Below are 18,999 nucleotides of genomic sequence, written 5' to 3' on the forward strand. Positions count from 1 at the left end.
GGGCTTTATTTCTGTAAATTGAGTTGGGGCCAGTGGTATTCTCAATGCTGTGAAGTGCAGGCAGATACTTATCCATCAGGGAGGCATCTGATGGGCCCCAAATTTATTCTGCAGCATGACAAAGACCCCAAACACATATCCAAAGTAATTAAGAACCATATTCACAGTAAATAAGAACAAGTCCTGAAAATTATGGTATGCACCCCCCCCCCCCCCCCCCCCCCCCGAGCCCTGATCTCAACATCGAGCCTGTCTGGGATTACATGAAAAAACAAGCAACTGAGCCTGCCTAAATACACAGAAGAACAGTGGTTAGTTCTCAAAGATGTCTGGAACAACCTACCTTCCAAGTTGCTTAAACAGTGTACAAGGGTGCCTAGAATAATTGATGCTGTTTTGAAGGCAAAGTATGGTCACACCAAATATTGATTTGATTTAGATTTTCTTCTGTTAACTTATTTTACATTTTGTTAATTGATAAAAAATAAAGTAGCTTTTCTATTTTTGAAAGCTTTTTTTTTTTCTCACTCCTGCCTAAAACTTTTTCACAGTAGTGTATATATGAAACAACTTAAAGTGATGGTAAATCCTAGCATTTAGGAAACGCTAGGATTTACAATCGTAACAAATAAAGGGACTTTCATTCATGAAGTATAAAATACTTCATTCTGAAAGCCCCTTTATTTGTTAGCAGCGTTTGCTGCGCTGAGCTGCTAAAGGCAGCCCACGGCAGAACGCAATTTGGCTGAGAGGTGACGTTTCCACCTCTTAGCCAATAGCAGTGCAGAAAATACAGCTTGGCGCCACAAAACCTGATGCCAAGCTGTATTTCCCGCACAGCTATTGGCTAAGAGGTGGAAACGTCACCTCTCATCCAAATAGCGTTCTGCCCGTGGGCTGCCTTAGTGCCTTTAGCAGCTCAGCGCAGCAAACGCTGCTAACAAATAAAGGGGCTTTCAGAATGAAGTATCTTATACTTCATGAATGAAAGTCCCCTTTTATTTGTTACGATTGTAAATCCTAGCGTTTCCAAAACGCTAGGATTTACAATCACTTTAAAGGGACACTGAACCCAAAAAAAAATATTTTGTGATTCTGATAGAGCATGCAATTTTAAGCAACTTTCTAATTTACTCCTATTACCAAATTTTCTTCATTCTCTTGGTATGTTTATTTGAAAAGCAAGAATGTAAGTTTAGATGCCGGCCCATTTTTGGTGAACAAACTGGGTTGTCCTTGCTGATTGGACAGCACCAATAAACAAGTGCTGTCCATGGTCCTGGACCAAACATTTGCTGGCTCCTTAGCTTAGATGCCTTCTTTTTCAAATAAAGATAGCAAGAGAACGAAGAAAAATTAATAGAAGTAAATTAGAAAGTTGCTTAAAATTGCATGCTCTATCTGAATCATGAATGAAAAAAATTGGGTTCAGTATCCCTTTAAAGGTACAGTAAACACCAGAATTGTTGCTTTTAAAGATGGATAATCCCTTTTTCTTCTGTTATGTGTGATCAGTCCACGGGTCATCATTACTTCTGGGATATAACTCCTCCCCAACAGGAAATGCAAGAGGATTCACCCAGCAGAGCCGATATAGCTCCTCCCCTCTACGTCAGTCCCAGTCATTCTCTTGCACCCAACGACTAGATAGGATGTGTGAGAGGACTATGGTGATTATACTTAGTTTTTATGACTTCAATCAAAAGTTTGTTATTTTATAATAGCACCGGAGCGTGTTATTACTTCTCTGGCAGACTTTGAGGAAGAATCTACCAGAGTTTTTACTATGATTTTAACCGGAGTAGTTAAGATCATATTGCTGTTCTCGGCCATCTGAGGGAGGTAAAAGCTTCAGATCAGGGGACAGGGGCAGATGAATCTGCATTGAGGTATGTAGCAGTTTTTATTTTCTGAATGGAATTGATGAGAAAATCCTGCTATACCGTTATAATGACATGTATGTATACACTTCAGTATTCTGGGAATGGTACTTCACCGGAACTACTTTGTTAAAGGTCACTAATCTTTTTAATAAGTATTATATCATGTTAAACGTTTTTGCTGGAATGTAGAATCGTTTACACTGCTGAGGTACTGAGTAAATAAATGTTTGGGCTTTATTTTCCACTTGGCAGTAGTTTATTTTGAATTGTGACAGTTTCGTTTCTCTTCACTGCTGTGTGTGAGAGGGAGGGGCCGTTTTTGGCGCTCTTTGCTACGCATCAACAATTTCCAGTCAGCTATTATTTTTCCTGCATGATCCGGTTCATCTCTGACAGATCTCAGGGGTCTTCAAACTTCTTGAAGGGAGGTACATTCTCTCAGCAGAGCTGTGAGAATTTTTTATTTTGACTGTGGATAAAGACGTTACTCAATAATTTTTATGTCAAATTTAGTTATGTTATCTTACTAATGGGAACAAAACCTTGCTAAAAGTTGTGTTGTTTTAAAGTTGATGCTATAACTGTTCTCAGTTTATTATCTCAACTGTCATTTAATCATTTAATCGTTTAAGTACCTCTTTGAGGCACAGTACGTTTTTGCTAAAAAAGATTATAACCAGGTTGCAAGTTATTGCTAGTGTGTTAAACATGTCTGACTCAGAGGATATCTGTGTCATTTGTTCCAATGCCAAGGTGGAGCCCAATAGAAATTTATGTACTAACTGTATTGATGCTACTTTAAATAAAAGTCAATCTGTACAATGTGAACAAATTTCACCAATCTGCGAGGGGAGAGTTATGCCGACTAACTCGCCTCACGCGGCAGTACCTGCATCTCCCGCCCGGGAGGTGCGTGATATTATGGCGCCTAGTACATCTGGGCGGCCATTACAGATAACATTACAAGATATGGCTACTGTTATGACTGAAGTTTTGTCTAAATTACCTGAGCTAAGAGGCAAGCGTGATCACTCTGGGGTGAGAACAGAGTGCGCTGACAATACTAGGGCCATGTCTGATACTGCGTCACAGCTTGCAGAGCATGAGGACGGAGAGCTTCATTCTGTGGGTGACGGTTCTGATCCAAACAGATTGGATTCAGATATTTCAAATTTTAAATTTAAATTGGAGAACCTCCGTGTATTACTAGGGGAGGTCTTAGCAGCTCTCAATGATTGTAACACCGTTGCAATACCAGAGAAACTATGTAGGTTGGATAAATACTTTGCGGTACCGGCGAGTACTGACGTTTTTCCTATACCTAAGAGATTAACTGAAATTGTTACTAAGGAGTGGGATAGACCCGGTGTGCCGTTCTCACCCCCTCCAATATTTAGAAAGATGTTTCCAATAGACGCCACCACTCGGGACTTATGGCAAACGGTCCCTAAGGTGGAGGGAGCAGTTTCTACTCTAGCTAAGCGTACCACTATCCCGGTGGAGGATAGCTGTGCCTTTTCAGATCCAATGGATAAAAAATTGGAGGGTTACCTTAAGAAAATGTTTGTTCAACAAGGTTTTATTTTGCAACCCCTTGCATGTATCGCGCCGATTACGGCTGCGGCAGCATTTTGGATTGAGTCTCTGGAAGAGAACCTTAGTTCATATACGCTAGACGACATTATGGACAGGCTTAGAGTCCTTAAACTAGCTAATTCATTCATTTCGGAGGCCGTAGTTCATTTAACCAAACTTACGGCTAAGAACTCAGGATTCGCCATACAGGCACGTAGGGCACTGTGGCTAAAATCCTGGTCAGCTGATGTTACTTCTAAGTCCAAATTACTTAATATACCTTCCAAGGGGCAGTCCTTATTTGGGCCCGGTTTGAAAGAAATTATCGCTGACATTACAGGAGGTAAGGGCCACGCCCTACCTCAAGACAAAGCCAAAGCTAAGGCTAGACAGTCTAATTTTCGTCCCTTTCGGAATTTCAAAACAGGAGCAGCATCAACCTCCACTGCACCAAAACAGGAAGGAGCTGTTGCTCGTTACAGGCAAGGCTGGAAGCCCAACCAGTCCTGGAACAAGGGCAAACAGGCCAGGAAACCTGCTGCTGCCCCAAAGACAGCATGAACCGAGAGCCCCCGATCCGGGACCGGATCTAGTGGGGGGCAGACTTTCTCTCTTCGCCCAGGCCTGGGCAAGAGATGTTCAGGATCCCTGGGCGCTAGAGATCATATCTCAGGGATACCTTCTAGACTTCAAATTATCTCCCCCAAGAGGGAGATTTCATCTGTCAAGATTGTCAACAAATCAGATAAAGAAAGAAGCGTTTCTACGCTGTGTACAAAATCTGTTATTAATGGGAGTGATCCATCCGGTTCCGCGGTCGGAACAAGGACAAGGGTTCTACTCAAACCTGTTTGTGGTTCCCAAAAAAGAGGGAACCTTCAGACCAATCTTAGATTTAAAGATTCTAAACAAATTCCTAAGAGTTCCATCGTTCAAAATGGAAACTATTCGAACAATCTTGCCCATGATCCAAAAGGGTCAGTACATGACCACAGTGGATTTAAAAGATGCTTACCTTCACATACCGATCCACAAAGATCATCACCGGTATCTACGGTTTGCCTTCCTAGACAGGCACTACCAGTTTGTAGCTCTTCCATTCGGATTGGCTACGGCCCCAAGAATCTTCACAAAGATTCTAGGTGCCCTCCTGGCGGTACTAAGACCGCGAGGGATTTCGGTAGCTCCGTATCTAGACGACATTCTAATACAGGCTTCAAGCTTTCAAACTGCCAAGTCTCATACAGAGTTAGTTCTGGCATTTCTAAGGTCGCATGGATGGAAAGTGAACGAAAAGAAGAGTTCTCTTTTTCCTCTCACAAGAGTTCCATTCTTGGGGACTCTTATAGATTCTGTAGAAATGAAGATTTACCTGACAGAGGACAGGTTAACAAAACTTCAAGATGCATGCCGTGTCCTTCATTCCATTCAACACCCGTCAGTAGCTCAATGCATGGAGGTGATCGGCTTAATGGTAGCGGCAATGGACATAGTACCTTTTGCACGCCTACACCTCAGACCGCTGCAATTATGCATGCTAAGTCAGTGGAATGGGGATTACTCAGATTTGTCCCCTACTCTGAATCTGAATCAAGAGACCAGAAATTCTCTTCTATGGTGGCTTCATCGGCCACACCTGTCCAGGGGGATGCCATTCAGCAGGCCAGACTGGACAATTGTAACAACAGACGCCAGCCTGCTAGGTTGGGGCGCTGTCTGGAATTCTCTGAAGGCTCAGGGATTATGGAATCAGGAGGAGAGTCTCCTTCCAATAAACATTCTGGAATTGAGAGCAGTTCTCAATGCCCTTCTGGCTTGGCCCCAATTAACAACTCGGGGGTTCATCAGGTTTCAGTCGGACAATATCACGACTGTAGCTTACATCAACCATCAGGGAGGGACAAAAAGCTCCCTAGCAATGATGGAAGTATCAAAGATAATTCGATGGGCAGAGTCTCACTCTTGCCACCTGTCAGCAATCCACATCCCGGGAGTGGAGAACTGGGAGGCGGATTTCTTGAGTCGCCAGACTTTTCATCCGGGGGAGTGGGAACTTCATCCGGAGGTCTTTGCCCAAATACTTCGACGTTGGGGCAAACCAGAGATAGATCTCATGGCGTCTCGCCAGAACGCCAAACTTCCTCACTACGGGTCCAGATCCAGGGATCCGGGAGCGGTTCTGATAGATGCTTTGACAGCACCTTGGAACTTCGGGATGGCTTATGTGTTTCCACCCTTCCCGCTGCTTCCTCGATTGATTGCCAAAATCAAACAGGAGAGAGCATCAGTGATTCTAATAGCACCTGCATGGCCACGCAGGACTGGGTATGCAGATCTAGTGGACATGTCATCCTGTCCACCTTGGTCTCTACCTCTAAGACAGGACCTTCTGATACAGGGTCCGTTCAAACATCAAAATCTAACTTCTCTGAAACTGACTGCTTGGAAATTGAACGCTTGATTTTATCAAAACGTGGTTTTTCTGAGTCGGTTATTGATACCCTGATACAGGCTAGGAAGCCTGTTACCAGAAAGATTTACCATAAAATATGGCGTAAATACCTATACTGGTGTGAATCCAAACGTTACTCCTGGAGTAAAGTTAGGATCTCTAGGATCTTGTCCTTTCTACAAGAGGGCTTAGAAAAGGGTTTATCGGCTAGTTCATTAAAGGGACAGATTTCAGCTCTGTCCATCTTGTTACACAGGCGTCTGTCAGAAAATCCAGACGTCCAGGCCTTTTGTCAGGCTTTAGCTAGGATCAAGCCTGTGTTTAAAGCTGTTGCTCCACCATGGAGTTTAAACTTAGTTCTTAACGTTTTACAGGGTGTTCCGTTTGAACCCCTTCATTCCATTGATATAAAATTGTTATCTTGGAAAGTTCTGTTTTTAATGGCTATTTCCTCGGCTCGAAGAGTCTCTGAGTTATCAGCATTACATTGTGATTCTCCTTATCTGATTTTTCACTCAGACAAGGTAGTTCTGCGTACTAAACCTGGGTTCTTACCTAAGGTAGTTACTAACAGGAATATCAATCAAGAGATTGTTGTTCCATCCTTGTGTCCAAATCCTTCTTCAAAGAAGGAACGTCTTCTACACAATCTGGATGTAGTTCGTGCCCTCAAGTTCTACTTGCAGGCAACTAAAGAGTTTCGTCAAACTTCTTCCCTGTTTGTCGTTTATTCTGGACAGAGGAGAGGTCAAAAAGCTTCTGCTACCTCTCTCTCTTTTTGGCTTCGTAACATAATACGTTTAGCCTATGAGACTGCTGGACAGCAGCCTCCTGAAAGAATTACAGCTCATTCCACTAGAGCTGTGGCTTCCACTTGGGCCTTTAAGAATGAGGCCTCTGTTGAACAGATTTGCAAGGCTGCAACTTGGTCTTCGCTTCATACTTTTTCCAAATTTTACAAATTTGACACTTTTGCTTCTTCGGAGGCTATTTTTGGGAGAAAGGTTCTTCAGGCAGTGGTTCCTTCTGTATAATGAGCCTGCCTATCCCTCCCGTCATCCGTGTACTTTTGCTTTGGTATTGGTATCCCAGAAGTAATGATGACCCGTGGACTGATCACACATAACAGAAGAAAACATAATTTATGCTTACCTGATAAATTCCTTTCTTCTGTTGTGTGATCAGTCCACGGCCCGCCCTGTTTTTAAGGCAGGTAAATATCTTTTAAATTATACTCCAGTCACCACTTCACCCTTGGTTACTCCTTTCTCGTTGATTCTTGGTCGAATGACTGGGACTGACGTAGAGGGGAGGAGCTATATCGGCTCTGCTGGGTGAATCCTCTTGCATTTCCTGTTGGGGAGGAGTTATATCCCAGAAGTAATGATGACCCGTGGACTGATCACACAACAGAAGAAAGGAATTTATCAGGTAAGCATAAATTATGTTATTACCCATTCCCCAGTTTTGCATAACCAACACTGTTATATTTATATACTGTACTTTTTACCTCTGCGATTAACTTGTATCTAAGCATCTTCTGACAGCCCCCTGGATCATATGACATTTTATTTATCTATTGACTTTCATTTTAGCCAATTAGTGCAGTGTCTGCCAAAATCCACGGGCATGATCACAATGTTATATATATGGTTTACATGAACTAGCTCTCCCCTGTTGTGAAAAGCAAATAAAAAAAGCATGTGATGAGAGCCAGCCTTCAAGGGCTTAGAAATTATCATATGAGCCTTCCTAGGTTTAGCTTTCAACTAAGAATACCAAGAGAACAAAGCAAAATTGGTGATAAAAGTAAATTGGAAAGTTGTTTAAAATTACATGTCCTTTTTGAAACATGGAAGTATGCTATATTTGTTTGATTGCTCTACAAGAAGTGAGCAGTTTATTCCTCTTTTGCTCTGGAAGTCTTAATCACAAATAATACAGCAATTGTGGGTTTGACTTGGTTCTGCCCTGATTACCTTAAAGGGACATTAAACACTTTGAGATGGTAATATAAATTGATAAATTGTATATAAAACAACTCTGCAATATACTTTCATTATTTATTTTGTCCTCTTTGCCTGTAATTCCATTCTGAAATTGTGAGCATTTCAGTTCTTGTTAGAAATGGAAGTGCAGAACACTGTTAAATCCAGCACAACCATTGGCTGCACACTCTAGTGACCTATTTATAACTGTCTCTAATTGGCCACAGCAGAGAAGGTACAACATGGCAGCTCCCAGTGTTTTATAGACACTAAAACTTTACACTTATTTCTCCAACATAGGTGTGTCCGGTCCACGGCGTCATCCTTACTTGTGGGATATTCTCCTCCCCAACAGGAAATGGCAAAGAGCCCAGCAAAGCTGGCCATATAGTCCCTCCTAGGCTCCGCCCACCCCAGTCATTCTCTTTGCCGTTGCACAGGCAACATCTCCACGGAGATGGCTTAGAGTTTTTTGGTGTTTAAATGTAGTTTTTGTTCTTCAATCAAGAGTTTGTTATTTTAAAATAGTGCTGGTATGTACTATTTACTCTGAAACAGAAAAGAGATGAAGATTTCTGTTTGTAAGAGGAAGATGATTTTAGCAACCGTTACTAAAATCGATGGCTGTTTCCACACAGGGCTGTTGAGATGGAGTAACTTCAGTTGGGGGAAACAGTGGGCAGACTTTGCTGCTTGAGGTATGACACATTTCTAACAAGACTTGGTAATGCTGGAAGCTGTCATTTTCCCTATGGGAACCGGTAAGCCATTTTCTTAGTTTAAGTAAAAGAATAAAGGGCTTCATTAGGGCTTAAAAAACTGGTAGACATTTTTCTGGGCTAAAACGATTACTTTACTAAGTATATTTGGCAGATTATTACTATTAATAGTTGTTAAATCTTGGGGATTGTTTTAATAAAAACGCCAGGCACTGTATGGGACACCTTTTTCACTGGGGGCCTTTTCTAGTCATAGACAGAGCCTCATTTTCGCGCCACTAATGCGCAGTTGTTTTTGGAAAGCATGGCATGCAGATGCATGTGTGAGGAGCTAAGAACCACTGAAAAAGCTTATAGAAGGCATCATTTGGTATCGTATTCCCCTCTGGGCTTGGTTGGGTCTCAGCAAAGCAGATACCTGGGACTGTATAGGGGTTAAATGTAAAAACGGCTCCGGTTCCGTTATTTTAAGGGTTAAAGCTTTCAAATTTGGTGTGCAATACTTTTAAGGCTTTAAGTTACTGTGGTGAAATTTTGGTGAATTTTGAACAATTCCTTCATACTTTTTCACATATTCAGTAATAAAGTGTGTTCAGTTTAAAATTTAAAGGGACAGTAACGGTTTTATTGTAAAACGTTTTTTGTGCTTTGTTGACAAGTTTAAGCCTGTTTAACATGTCTGAACCATCAGATAACGATGTTCTATATGTATGAAAGCCAATGTGTCTCCCCATTTAAATATATGTGATATAATTGTGTCATAATGTCCAAACAAAGTAGGGATAATAATGCCATAGATATGATATTGCCCAAGATGATTCCTCAAATGAGGGGAGTAAGCATGGTACTGCATCATCCCCCTTCTGTGTCTACACCAGTTTTGCCCACACAAGAGGCCCCTAGTACATCTAGTGCGCCAATACTTATTACCATACAACAATTAATGGCTGTAATGGATAATTCTATTGCATGCATTTTTTCCAAAATGCCTACTTATCAGAGAAAGCGTGATTGCTCTGTTTTAAACACTGAAGAGCAAGAGGACGCTGATGATATCTGTTCTGACATACCCTCACACCAATCTGAAGGGGCCAGGAGGGAGGTTTTGTCTGAGGGAGAAATTTCAGATTCAGGGAAAATTTCTCAACAAGCAGAACCTGATATTGTAACTTTTAAATTTAAATTAGAACATCTCCACGCACTACTTAAGGAGGTATTATCTACTCTGGATGATTGTGACAATTTGGTCATTCCAGAGAAATTAGGTAAGATGGACAAGTTCCTAGAGGTTCCGGTGCCCCCCGATGTTTTTCCTATACCCAAGCGGGTGGCGGACATAGTGAATAAGGAGTGGGAAAGGCCCGGCATACCTTTTGTTCCTCCCCCTATATTTAAGAAATTATTTCCTATAGTCGACCCCAGAAAGGACTTATGGCATACAGTCCCCAAGGTCGAGGGGGCGGTTTCTACTCTAAACAAACGCACTTCTATTCCTATAGAAGATAGTTGTGCCTTCAAGATCCTATGGATTAATGGTTAGAGGGTTTGCTTAAAAAGATGTTTGTTCAGCAAGGTTACCTTCTACAACCAATTTCATGCATTGTTCCTGTCACTACAGCTGCGTGTTTCTGGTTCGAAGAACTAGAAAAGTCGCTCAATAAAGAATCTTCGTACGAGGAGGTTTTGGACAGAGTTCAAGCACTCAAATTGGCTAACTCTTTTATTTTAGATGCCGCTTTACAATTAGCTAGATTAGCGGCGAATAATTCAGGGTTTGCTATCGTGGCGCGCAGAGCGTTTTTGCTAAAGTCTTGGTCAGCGGATGTGTTCTCCAGACCAAATTGCTTAACATCCCTTTCAAGGGTAAAACACTGTTTGGCCCTGACTTGAAAGAGATTATTTCAGACATCACTGGGGGAAAGGGCCACGCCCTTCCTCTGGATAGGTCTTTTAAGGCTAAAAATAAGCCAAATTTTCGTCCCTTTCGCAGAAACGGACCAGCCTCAAATTCTACACCCTCTAAGCAAGAGGGTAATACTTCTCAAACCAAGCCAGCCTGGAGACCGATGCAAGGCTGGAACAAGGGTAAGCAGGCCAAGAAACCTGCCACTGCTATCAAAACAGCATGAAGTGTTGGCCCCCGATCTGGGACCGGATCTGGTGGGGGGCAGACTTTCTCTCTTTGCTCAGGCTTGGGTAAGAGATGTTCAGGATCCTTGGGCGCTAGAAATAGTTTCTCAAGGTTATCTCCTGGCATTCAGGGAACTACCCCCAAGGGGAAGGTTCCACAGGTCTCAATTATCTTCGAACCAAATAAAAGACAGGCATTCTTACACTGTGTAGAAGACCTGTTAAGCATGGGAGTGATTCATCCTGTTCCATTAGGAGAACAAGGGATGGGTTTTTACTCCAACCTGTTCATAATTCCCAAAAAAGAGGGAACATTCAGACCAATTCTCAAGATTCTAAACAAGTTTCTAAGGGTTTCATCGTTCAAAATGGAAACCATTCGAACGATCCTTCCTACCATCCAGGAAGGTCAATTCCTGACCACGGTGGAGTTAAAGGATGCGTATCTACATATTCCTATCCACAAGGAACATTTTCGGTTCCTATGGTTCGTCTTTCTGGACAAGCATTACCAGTTTGTGGCACTTCCATTCGGATTAGCCACTGCTCCAAGATTTTCACAAAGGTACTAGGGTCCCTTCTAGCGGTGCTAAGACCAAGGGGCATTGCAGTAGTACTTTACTTGGACGACATCCTGATTCAAGTGTCGTCTCTGTCAAAAGCAAGGGCTCATACGGACATTGTCCTAGCCTTTCTCAGATCTCGCAGGTGGAAAGTGAACATAGAAAAAAGTTCTGTCCCCGTCAACAAGAGTTCCCTTCTTGGGAACAATAATAGTTTCCTTAGAAATGAAGATTTTTCTGACAGAGGCCAGAAAATCAAAACTTCTAAGCTCTTGTCAGGTACTTCATTCTGTTCTTCTTCCTTCCATAGCGCAGTGCATGGAAGTAATAGGTTTGATGGTTGCGGCAAGGGACATAGTTCCTTTTGCACGAATTCATCTAAGACCATTACACCTGTGCATGCTCAGACAGTGGAATGGGGATTATACAGACTTGTCTCCGACGATACAAGTAGATCAAATAACCAGAGATTCACTCCGTTGGTGGCTGACCCTGGACAACCTGTCACAGGGAATGAGCTTCCGCAGACCAGAGTAGGTCATTGTCACGACCGACGCCAGTCTGGTGGGCTGGGGCGCGGTCTGGGAACCCCTGAAAGCTCAGGGTCTATGGTCTCGGGAAGACTCTCTTCTCCCGATAAACATAATGGAACTGAGAGCGATATTCAATGCTCTCAAGGCTTGGCCTCGACTAGCAAAGGCCAAATTCATATGGTTTCAATCAGACAACATGACGACTGTTACATATATCAACCATCAGGGAGAAACAAGGAGTTCCCTGGCGATGGAGGAGCATCCGGGGGAGTGGGAACTCCATCCGGAAATCTTTGTCCAAATAACTCAATTATGGGGCATTCCAGACATGGTTCTGATGGCCTCTCGTCAGAACTTCAAGGTCCCTTGTTACGGGTCCAAATCCAGGGATCCCAAGGCGACTCTATTGGATACAATAGTAGCACCTTGGATCTTCAACCTAGCTTATGTATTCCCACCGTTTCCTCTCATTCCCAGGCTGGTAGCCAGGATCAATCTGGAGAGGGCTTCGGTGATCTTGATAGTTCCTGTGTGGCCACGCAGGACTTGGTATGCAGACCTGGTGAATATGTCATCGGCTCCACCATGGAAGCTACCTTTGAGACAAGACCTTCTTATTCAGGGTCCATTCGAACATCCGAATCTGGTTTTCCTCCAACTGACTGCTTGGAGTTTGAACGCTTGATTTTATCAAAGCGTGGGTTTTCAGATTCTGTAATAGATACTCTTATTCAGGCTAGAAAGCCTGTAACTAGAAAAATTTACCATATTATATGGAAAAAATATATCTGTTGGTGTGAATCTAAAGGATTCCCATGGAACAAGATAAAAATTCCTAAGATTCTTTCTTTTCTACAAGAAGGTTTGGAGAAAGGATTATCTGCAAGTTCTCTGAAGGGACAGATCTCTGCTTTATCTGTTTTACTTCACAAAAGGCTGGCAGCGGTGCCCGACGTTTAAGCGTTTGTTCAGGCTCTGGTTAGAATCAAGCTTGTTTGCAGACCTTTGACTCCTCCCTGGAGTCTTAATCTAGTTCTTTCAGTTCTTCAAGGGGTTCCGTTTGAACCCTTACATTCCGTAGATATTAAGTTATTATCTTGGAAAGTTTTGTTTTAGGTTGCAATTTCTTCTGCCAGAAGAGTTTCTGAGTTATCTGCAGTGTTCTCCGCCCTATCTGGTCCATGCAGATAAGGTGGTTTTGCGTACTGAGCCTGGTTTTCTTCCGAAGGTTGTTTCCAACAAAAATATTAACCAGGAGATAGTTGTACCTTCTTTGTGTCCGAATCCAGTTTCAAAGAAGGAATGTTTGTTACACAATTTGGACGTAGTCCGTGCTCTAAAATTCTATTTAGAGGCTACTGAAGATTTTAGACAAACATCTTCTTTGTTTGTTGTTTATTCTGGTAAAAGGAGAGGTAAAAAAGCAACTTCTACCTCTCTTTCCTTTTGGCTTAAAAGCATTATCAGATTGGCTTTTGAGACTGCCGGACAGCAGCCTCCTGAAAGTATCACAGCTCACTCCACTAGGGCTGTGGCTTCCACATGGGACGTCAAGAATGAGGTTCCTGTTGACCAGATATGTAAGGCAGCGACTTGGTCTTCACTGCACTCTTTTGCCAAATTTTACAAATTTTATACTTTTGCTTCTTCGGAGGCTATTTTTGGGAGAAAGGTTTTGCAAGCCGTGGTGCCTTCCATTTAGGTGACCTGATTTGCTCCCTCCCTTCATCCGTGTCCTAAAGCTTTGGTATTGGTTCCCACAAGTAAGGATGACGCCGTGGACCGGACACACCTATGTTGGAGAAAACAGAATTTATGCTTACCTGATAAATTACTTTCTCCAACGGTGTGTCCGGTCCACGGCCCGCCCTGGTTTTTTAATCAGGTCTGATGAATTATTTTCTCTAACTACAGTCACCACGTTACCATATGGTTTCTCCTATATATATTTCCTCCTGTCCGTCGGTCGAATGACTGGGGTGGGCGGAGCCTAGGAGGGACTATATGGCCAGCTTTGCTGGGCTCTTTGCCATTTCCTGTTGGGGAGGAGAATATCCCACAAGTAAGGATGACGCCGTGGACCGGACACACCGTTGGAGAAAGTAATTTATCAGGTAAGCATAAATTCTGTTTTTGTCACTTTTTAAACAACTAATGAAACTTTAAAAAATACATCTACATGTTAGTCATGGACTAATCCTTTTTTTTTTTTAATGCATCATTCTGTCTAGCATGTATTTAGTGTTTAATGTCCCTTTAACATAAGAAAAAGAGGCTCCAAGTAGACTAAGGGAATCCAGAAATAGATAACCTTATCACATGATTAGAGGGATGAGGTCCATATTAAAGGGATAGAAAATACCAAAAATGTTGTTGTTGTTTTTAAAAAGAAAGATATTCCCTTGTTTTGCATAACAAACACTTTGTTACCTCTGTAATTACCTTGTATCATTTCAGGCATATAGTGCTGACTCTTAAATAACTCCACGTGCATGAGCACAATGTTATTTATATGAAACACATGAACTAACAACCTCAAGCTGTGAAAAACCTGTCAAATGCATTCAGATAATATGTGGCCTTCAAGAAATTAGCATATGATCCTAGGTTTAACTTTCATCTAGGAAGAACAAGAGAACAAAGCAAATTTGATCATAAAAGTACATTTCAAAGTTGTTTATAATTACATGCGCTACGGGAATCATGAAAGTTTTTAATTTGGACTTTACTATCCCTTTAACTTTGTTTAGAGAACCGTTTGGTATTACAAGTTATGGTTAGGCTGAGAATTTTTTTTTTTTTTCTGTAAAAAGCATAGTGAGCTAAGACACTGCACATTTAGTGGGTAAAATTCCATTGAATAAAATAAGATTTTCACAGCTTTGTTTTCAGTTGAGTTTTTCTCTTCTTTATGCAAATTACTTGGTTACTCAGTCTTAAGTTACCCTAAAAGTAATGAACCAAGGCCCATATTGCTAGTCCCTTTAAGTACATAGAGCTATTTAATTAAGTCTCTGATCAGGCTTATAAATGAAGCCAAGTGTAGACGTTACACCTACAGCCATCACTGAGCAGGCATAGATTTTTTTTATTTATTTATTTTCTCCAGCTTTGGTGTTTATCACACAAGTGCTTCTCCTCTTATGTTTAGTCTAAGGCTCAGGGTATTGTCAGGTGTACACTGTCTCTCTTTTTTTATTTTTTACACCCTACTTTGTCCTCTTCCAGCTGAATACTACTTGTATTCCCTCTTATTCTCATGAACCTATGCACCCTTTTATTCTCTGCTATATGTACACAAACTCCTTTTTGTTCCATGTGTAATGTTAACCTTATACTTTGCAAGGTGTGCATACTGTTTCACTCCCACCCTGGAAATACACACTTTCTCTTCTACATCATCATACCATACATAATACACAAGATAACAAAATATTCATATAAAGTAGACACAGCTGGCATATTACTCATTTCTGTTTACTCTTTCTAGTTTGCTCCTCCTGATTTTTCTATTTAATAAGATTTCAGTCTTTTCTAGTCTGACCTATTTATGTATACACTCTCTGCAGGGATTACTGTAAACATATTAAAAACCACGTGAAATGCTGAGTACAGAGTACAATCCAGTCTGCGGCTCTAGTGAAGGAAGGTTATAGATCAGCACCATATGGTTACTTGTTGAGCAGTGTTTTCAGGGACAAAGTAAGCCATGAGCTGCCTTAGCATTGCTATAATTTTTTTTATAAAGGTGTCCTCATATAGTACTAAATGGAGTTCTTGGTGGTGTCGCCATTTATCCTGGCTGGTGGTCATGTCTCTGGTTTTTAATTATATTTTTTTTTCTCTTCTCTACCCCCACTTTTTAGTACTTTCACCAAGTTCCCTACGTATTAACAGCCCAGAGTCTTTGGAGAATGTGAAGGAAGTGGTGGCCATCAAGGATTACTGTCCCAACAATTTCACCACTTTGAAATTTTCTAAGGGTGAGCACCTCTTTGTGTTGGACACCTCTGGGGGTGACTGGTGGTATGCACACAACACCACTGAGATGGGCTACATACCTTCTACCTACGTACAGCCTCTCAATTACCGTGACTCCTCTCTTAGTGACAGTGGCATGATTGATGGATTGCTAGAGAAAGTGGATGAGGGAGTGAAAGAACTGGATCTTATGGGAAAGTGGACAGATGTCCTTAGTCAGAATTCTGTCAAGCCTCATTTCAACAATCCATTTTTGCGTCCATCTGTCTCCAACCCTTTCCTGAATGGGTCATTGGTGGTGCCGCCAATCTTCACTCCAGAACCTAGCAACTCTGTGGATTTGCTTCTTTTTGATCCGTTTGCTCCTTCTGCTGGTTCCACAGAAGCTAGTACAGATGTTTTAGATTTGTCCTTAAATGCCAGTAATTCTGAGTTAGCAGAAAAGACACCTGTGCGGAGGGATAATCCATTTTTCAGGAGCAAGCGTTCATACAGCCTCTCCGAGCTGTCTGTCCTCCAGGCCAAGTCTGAGAGTCCGGCCACGGGTAACTACTTTGCTGGTTTAAAGTCCCCAGCACCCGAGCAGTTCCAGAGCAGGGAGGATTTCAGAACAGCATGGCTCAATCACCGCAAGCTAGCTCGTTCCTGCCATGATCTGGACCTGCTAGGCCAGAACCCAGGTTGGGGTCAAACGCAGCCTGTGGAGACTAGTATCGTCTGCAGGCTGGACAGCTCGGGGGGTGCCGTGCAACTGCCAGACACAAACATAAGCATCCATGTTCCAGAGGAACATGTTGCCCCAGGCGACACACAGCAAATTTCACTGAAAGCCTTGCTAGACCCACCACTGGAACTGAATAGTGACAAGTGCAGCACAATCAGTCCTGTGTTGGAAATCAAACTCAGCAATATGGAGGTGCAGAGCTTCCTCACTTTGGAGCTGAAAGTATCTGCAGAGCTACGCAGTGATATTGCACAACAAAGCTTAGTTGGGATAAAGTGCCTGCGGGCAGAAGCCAAGGAGGGGCCGTATATTCTGGTGCCACAGACTTACATGTATGGGGATGTTGTACAGGTAAAGCTGGATAACCTTGAGCCAGTTATGTACATTGCAATGGTTGCGCAAGGTCACAACATTCTTTCTCCTGCTACAGTGTGGGACTATATATATAAGAAAGTCACTGTAGGACTGTATGGCCCAAAACACATTCACCCATCATTTAAAGCGGTTGCTGCTATATTTGGTCATGATTGTGCTCCCAAAACTCTTCTGGTCACAGAGGTAGGTCAACTGGTTCACAATTCAGCTCCAGTGACTTTACAACTGTGGGGGAAACAACAGTTTATTCTTACAAGACCTCAGGACTTAAAGATTTGCCTGTTCTCTAATATGACAAACTACAGAGTGCAAGATGAGGATCAGGGCAAGGTAGTGAGAGGATTTCAGCTGAAACTAGGTAAAGTTAGTAGACTAATTTTCCCAATAAGCTGCCAAGACTCTGCACAACTTTCAGACTTCACACTTAGGTTGCAAGTGAGGGATGAAGGAGGGGCTATCTTGTCCCAGTATTGTGTGCAAACCCCTCAACCTGCTCCCAAAACTGGAATCAAAACCACAGGACCAAGAAGGTACCTGAAGAAGAAGGAGGTGCCAAAGATAGTCTTGTCACCTCTGGCAATCACTTGCAAGTATCGCACTTTCCAGGACAGACCAGTGAGTAGCCTAAAGTATGGGAAGCTTCTCAAAACTGTTGTGAGACAGAGCAAAAACCCATATCTGCTAGAATATAAGAAAGGGGATGTGATGGGTCTTTTGAGTGAAGAAAAGATCCGGCTCAAGGGACAACTATGGACCAAGGAGTGGTACATTGGATACTATCAAGGCAAAGTTGGACTTGTGCATGCAAAGAACGTGCTAGTTGTTGGAAAGGTGAAGCCAAGTTTTTTCTCTGGTCCTGAACTGACCACAACCTCCCTTCTGGAACAGATATTAAGACCAAGCAAATTCTTGACTTACATCTATGCCTCTGTCCGCACCTTGCTGATGGAGAACATTGGCAGTTGGCGCTCTTTTGCTGATGCCTTGGGTTATGTGAACTTACCCCTCTCCTACTTCTGTCGAGTGGAGCCAGAGAGCGAGTCTGAGAGGGTGGCATCCGTTTTAGAGAAATTGAAAGAGGAGTGTAACAGCAATGAGGGCAAGGAGAGGAAATCCTTCCAAAAGGAGTTGATGGCGGTAAGATTTGTTTATTCATTCCTCCTCCTAAGTTCTTTTCTCAGCATTTCAGTATTCTTTTGAACATACTTAATTCTAAATTATCCCTTAAAATAATTTCCAGCATCTTAAAACCTGCCAAAAAATTAGAGAAAGGCTAGGTATCAGCTTCCATTCCAGGGAACCAGCTCAAAACAAAACCAGTCCTTAATCAGGATTCACCCTGTCTCTCTCTTTTTGGTTCCCCCTCACCCAGACACTGCCACTAAGGTAAAGGATTTGCATGCATGATTCAGACAGAACATGCAATTTTAAACAACTGTACTTCTATTATAAAATTTGCTTTGATCTTTTGGTATCCTTTGTTGAAAAGCATGCTTTTGTAGGCTTGGGAGCAGCACTGCACTACTGGAAGCTAGCCGCTGGTTGGTGACTGCACAGATATGCCTCTTGTCATTGGCTTACCGATTGTTGAAGGAGCAGCAATGCACTACTTGGGAGCTAGCTGAACACAAAGGATACCAAAAGAATGAAGCAAATTTGATAATAGAAGTAAATCTGAAAGTTGTTTTTAAAATTGTATGCTCTGAATCCTAAAAGGAAAAATGTTAGGTTTATGTCCCTTTTTAAGGTCTATTTCTCAACTTTGTATGTTTGTTATACCCTTGTTGCAGTGAAGAAGATGCATAATATTTATACAGGCACAAATTCAGTTTTGAGGGCTACAAAACCAAGAATGTGATATTTTCTAGATAGAAAAATTGCCCAATATATTCTTATAGAAAACTGTAGGCAGAGCATGACATTGTGAATGGGTTAATAGAATTAATTTGACCAATAAAAATATAATTAACATTACAGCCATGAATATTCAGCCTCATGCTACATATTTAAAAACTAATCCTTATTTCAGGATGAATAACTTGAAATCTTTTTCCTCAAAGCATTTTATAAAAAAAA

General features: G+C 42.0%; 1 protein-coding gene across 4 annotated transcripts in view; it reads left to right on the forward strand.

Annotated features, from left to right (window-relative positions):
- The window catches only part of SH3BP4 (SH3 domain binding protein 4), a 75,231-nt gene that overhangs the window by 37,562 nt on the left and 18,670 nt on the right, over window positions 1-18,999 (forward strand). For all 4 annotated transcript variants that reach the window (XM_053698871.1, XM_053698874.1, XM_053698870.1 and 1 more), the window contains one exon: window positions 15,710-18,060. In XM_053698871.1, coding sequence (XP_053554846.1) covers window positions 15,710-18,060 — 2,351 coding nt within the window. The remainder of the gene's footprint in view (window positions 1-15,709; window positions 18,061-18,999) is intronic.

This window comes from Bombina bombina, chromosome 1 (assembly GCF_027579735.1).
Source record: "Bombina bombina isolate aBomBom1 chromosome 1, aBomBom1.pri, whole genome shotgun sequence".
NCBI classification, from domain to species: Eukaryota; Metazoa; Chordata; class Amphibia; order Anura; family Bombinatoridae; genus Bombina; species Bombina bombina.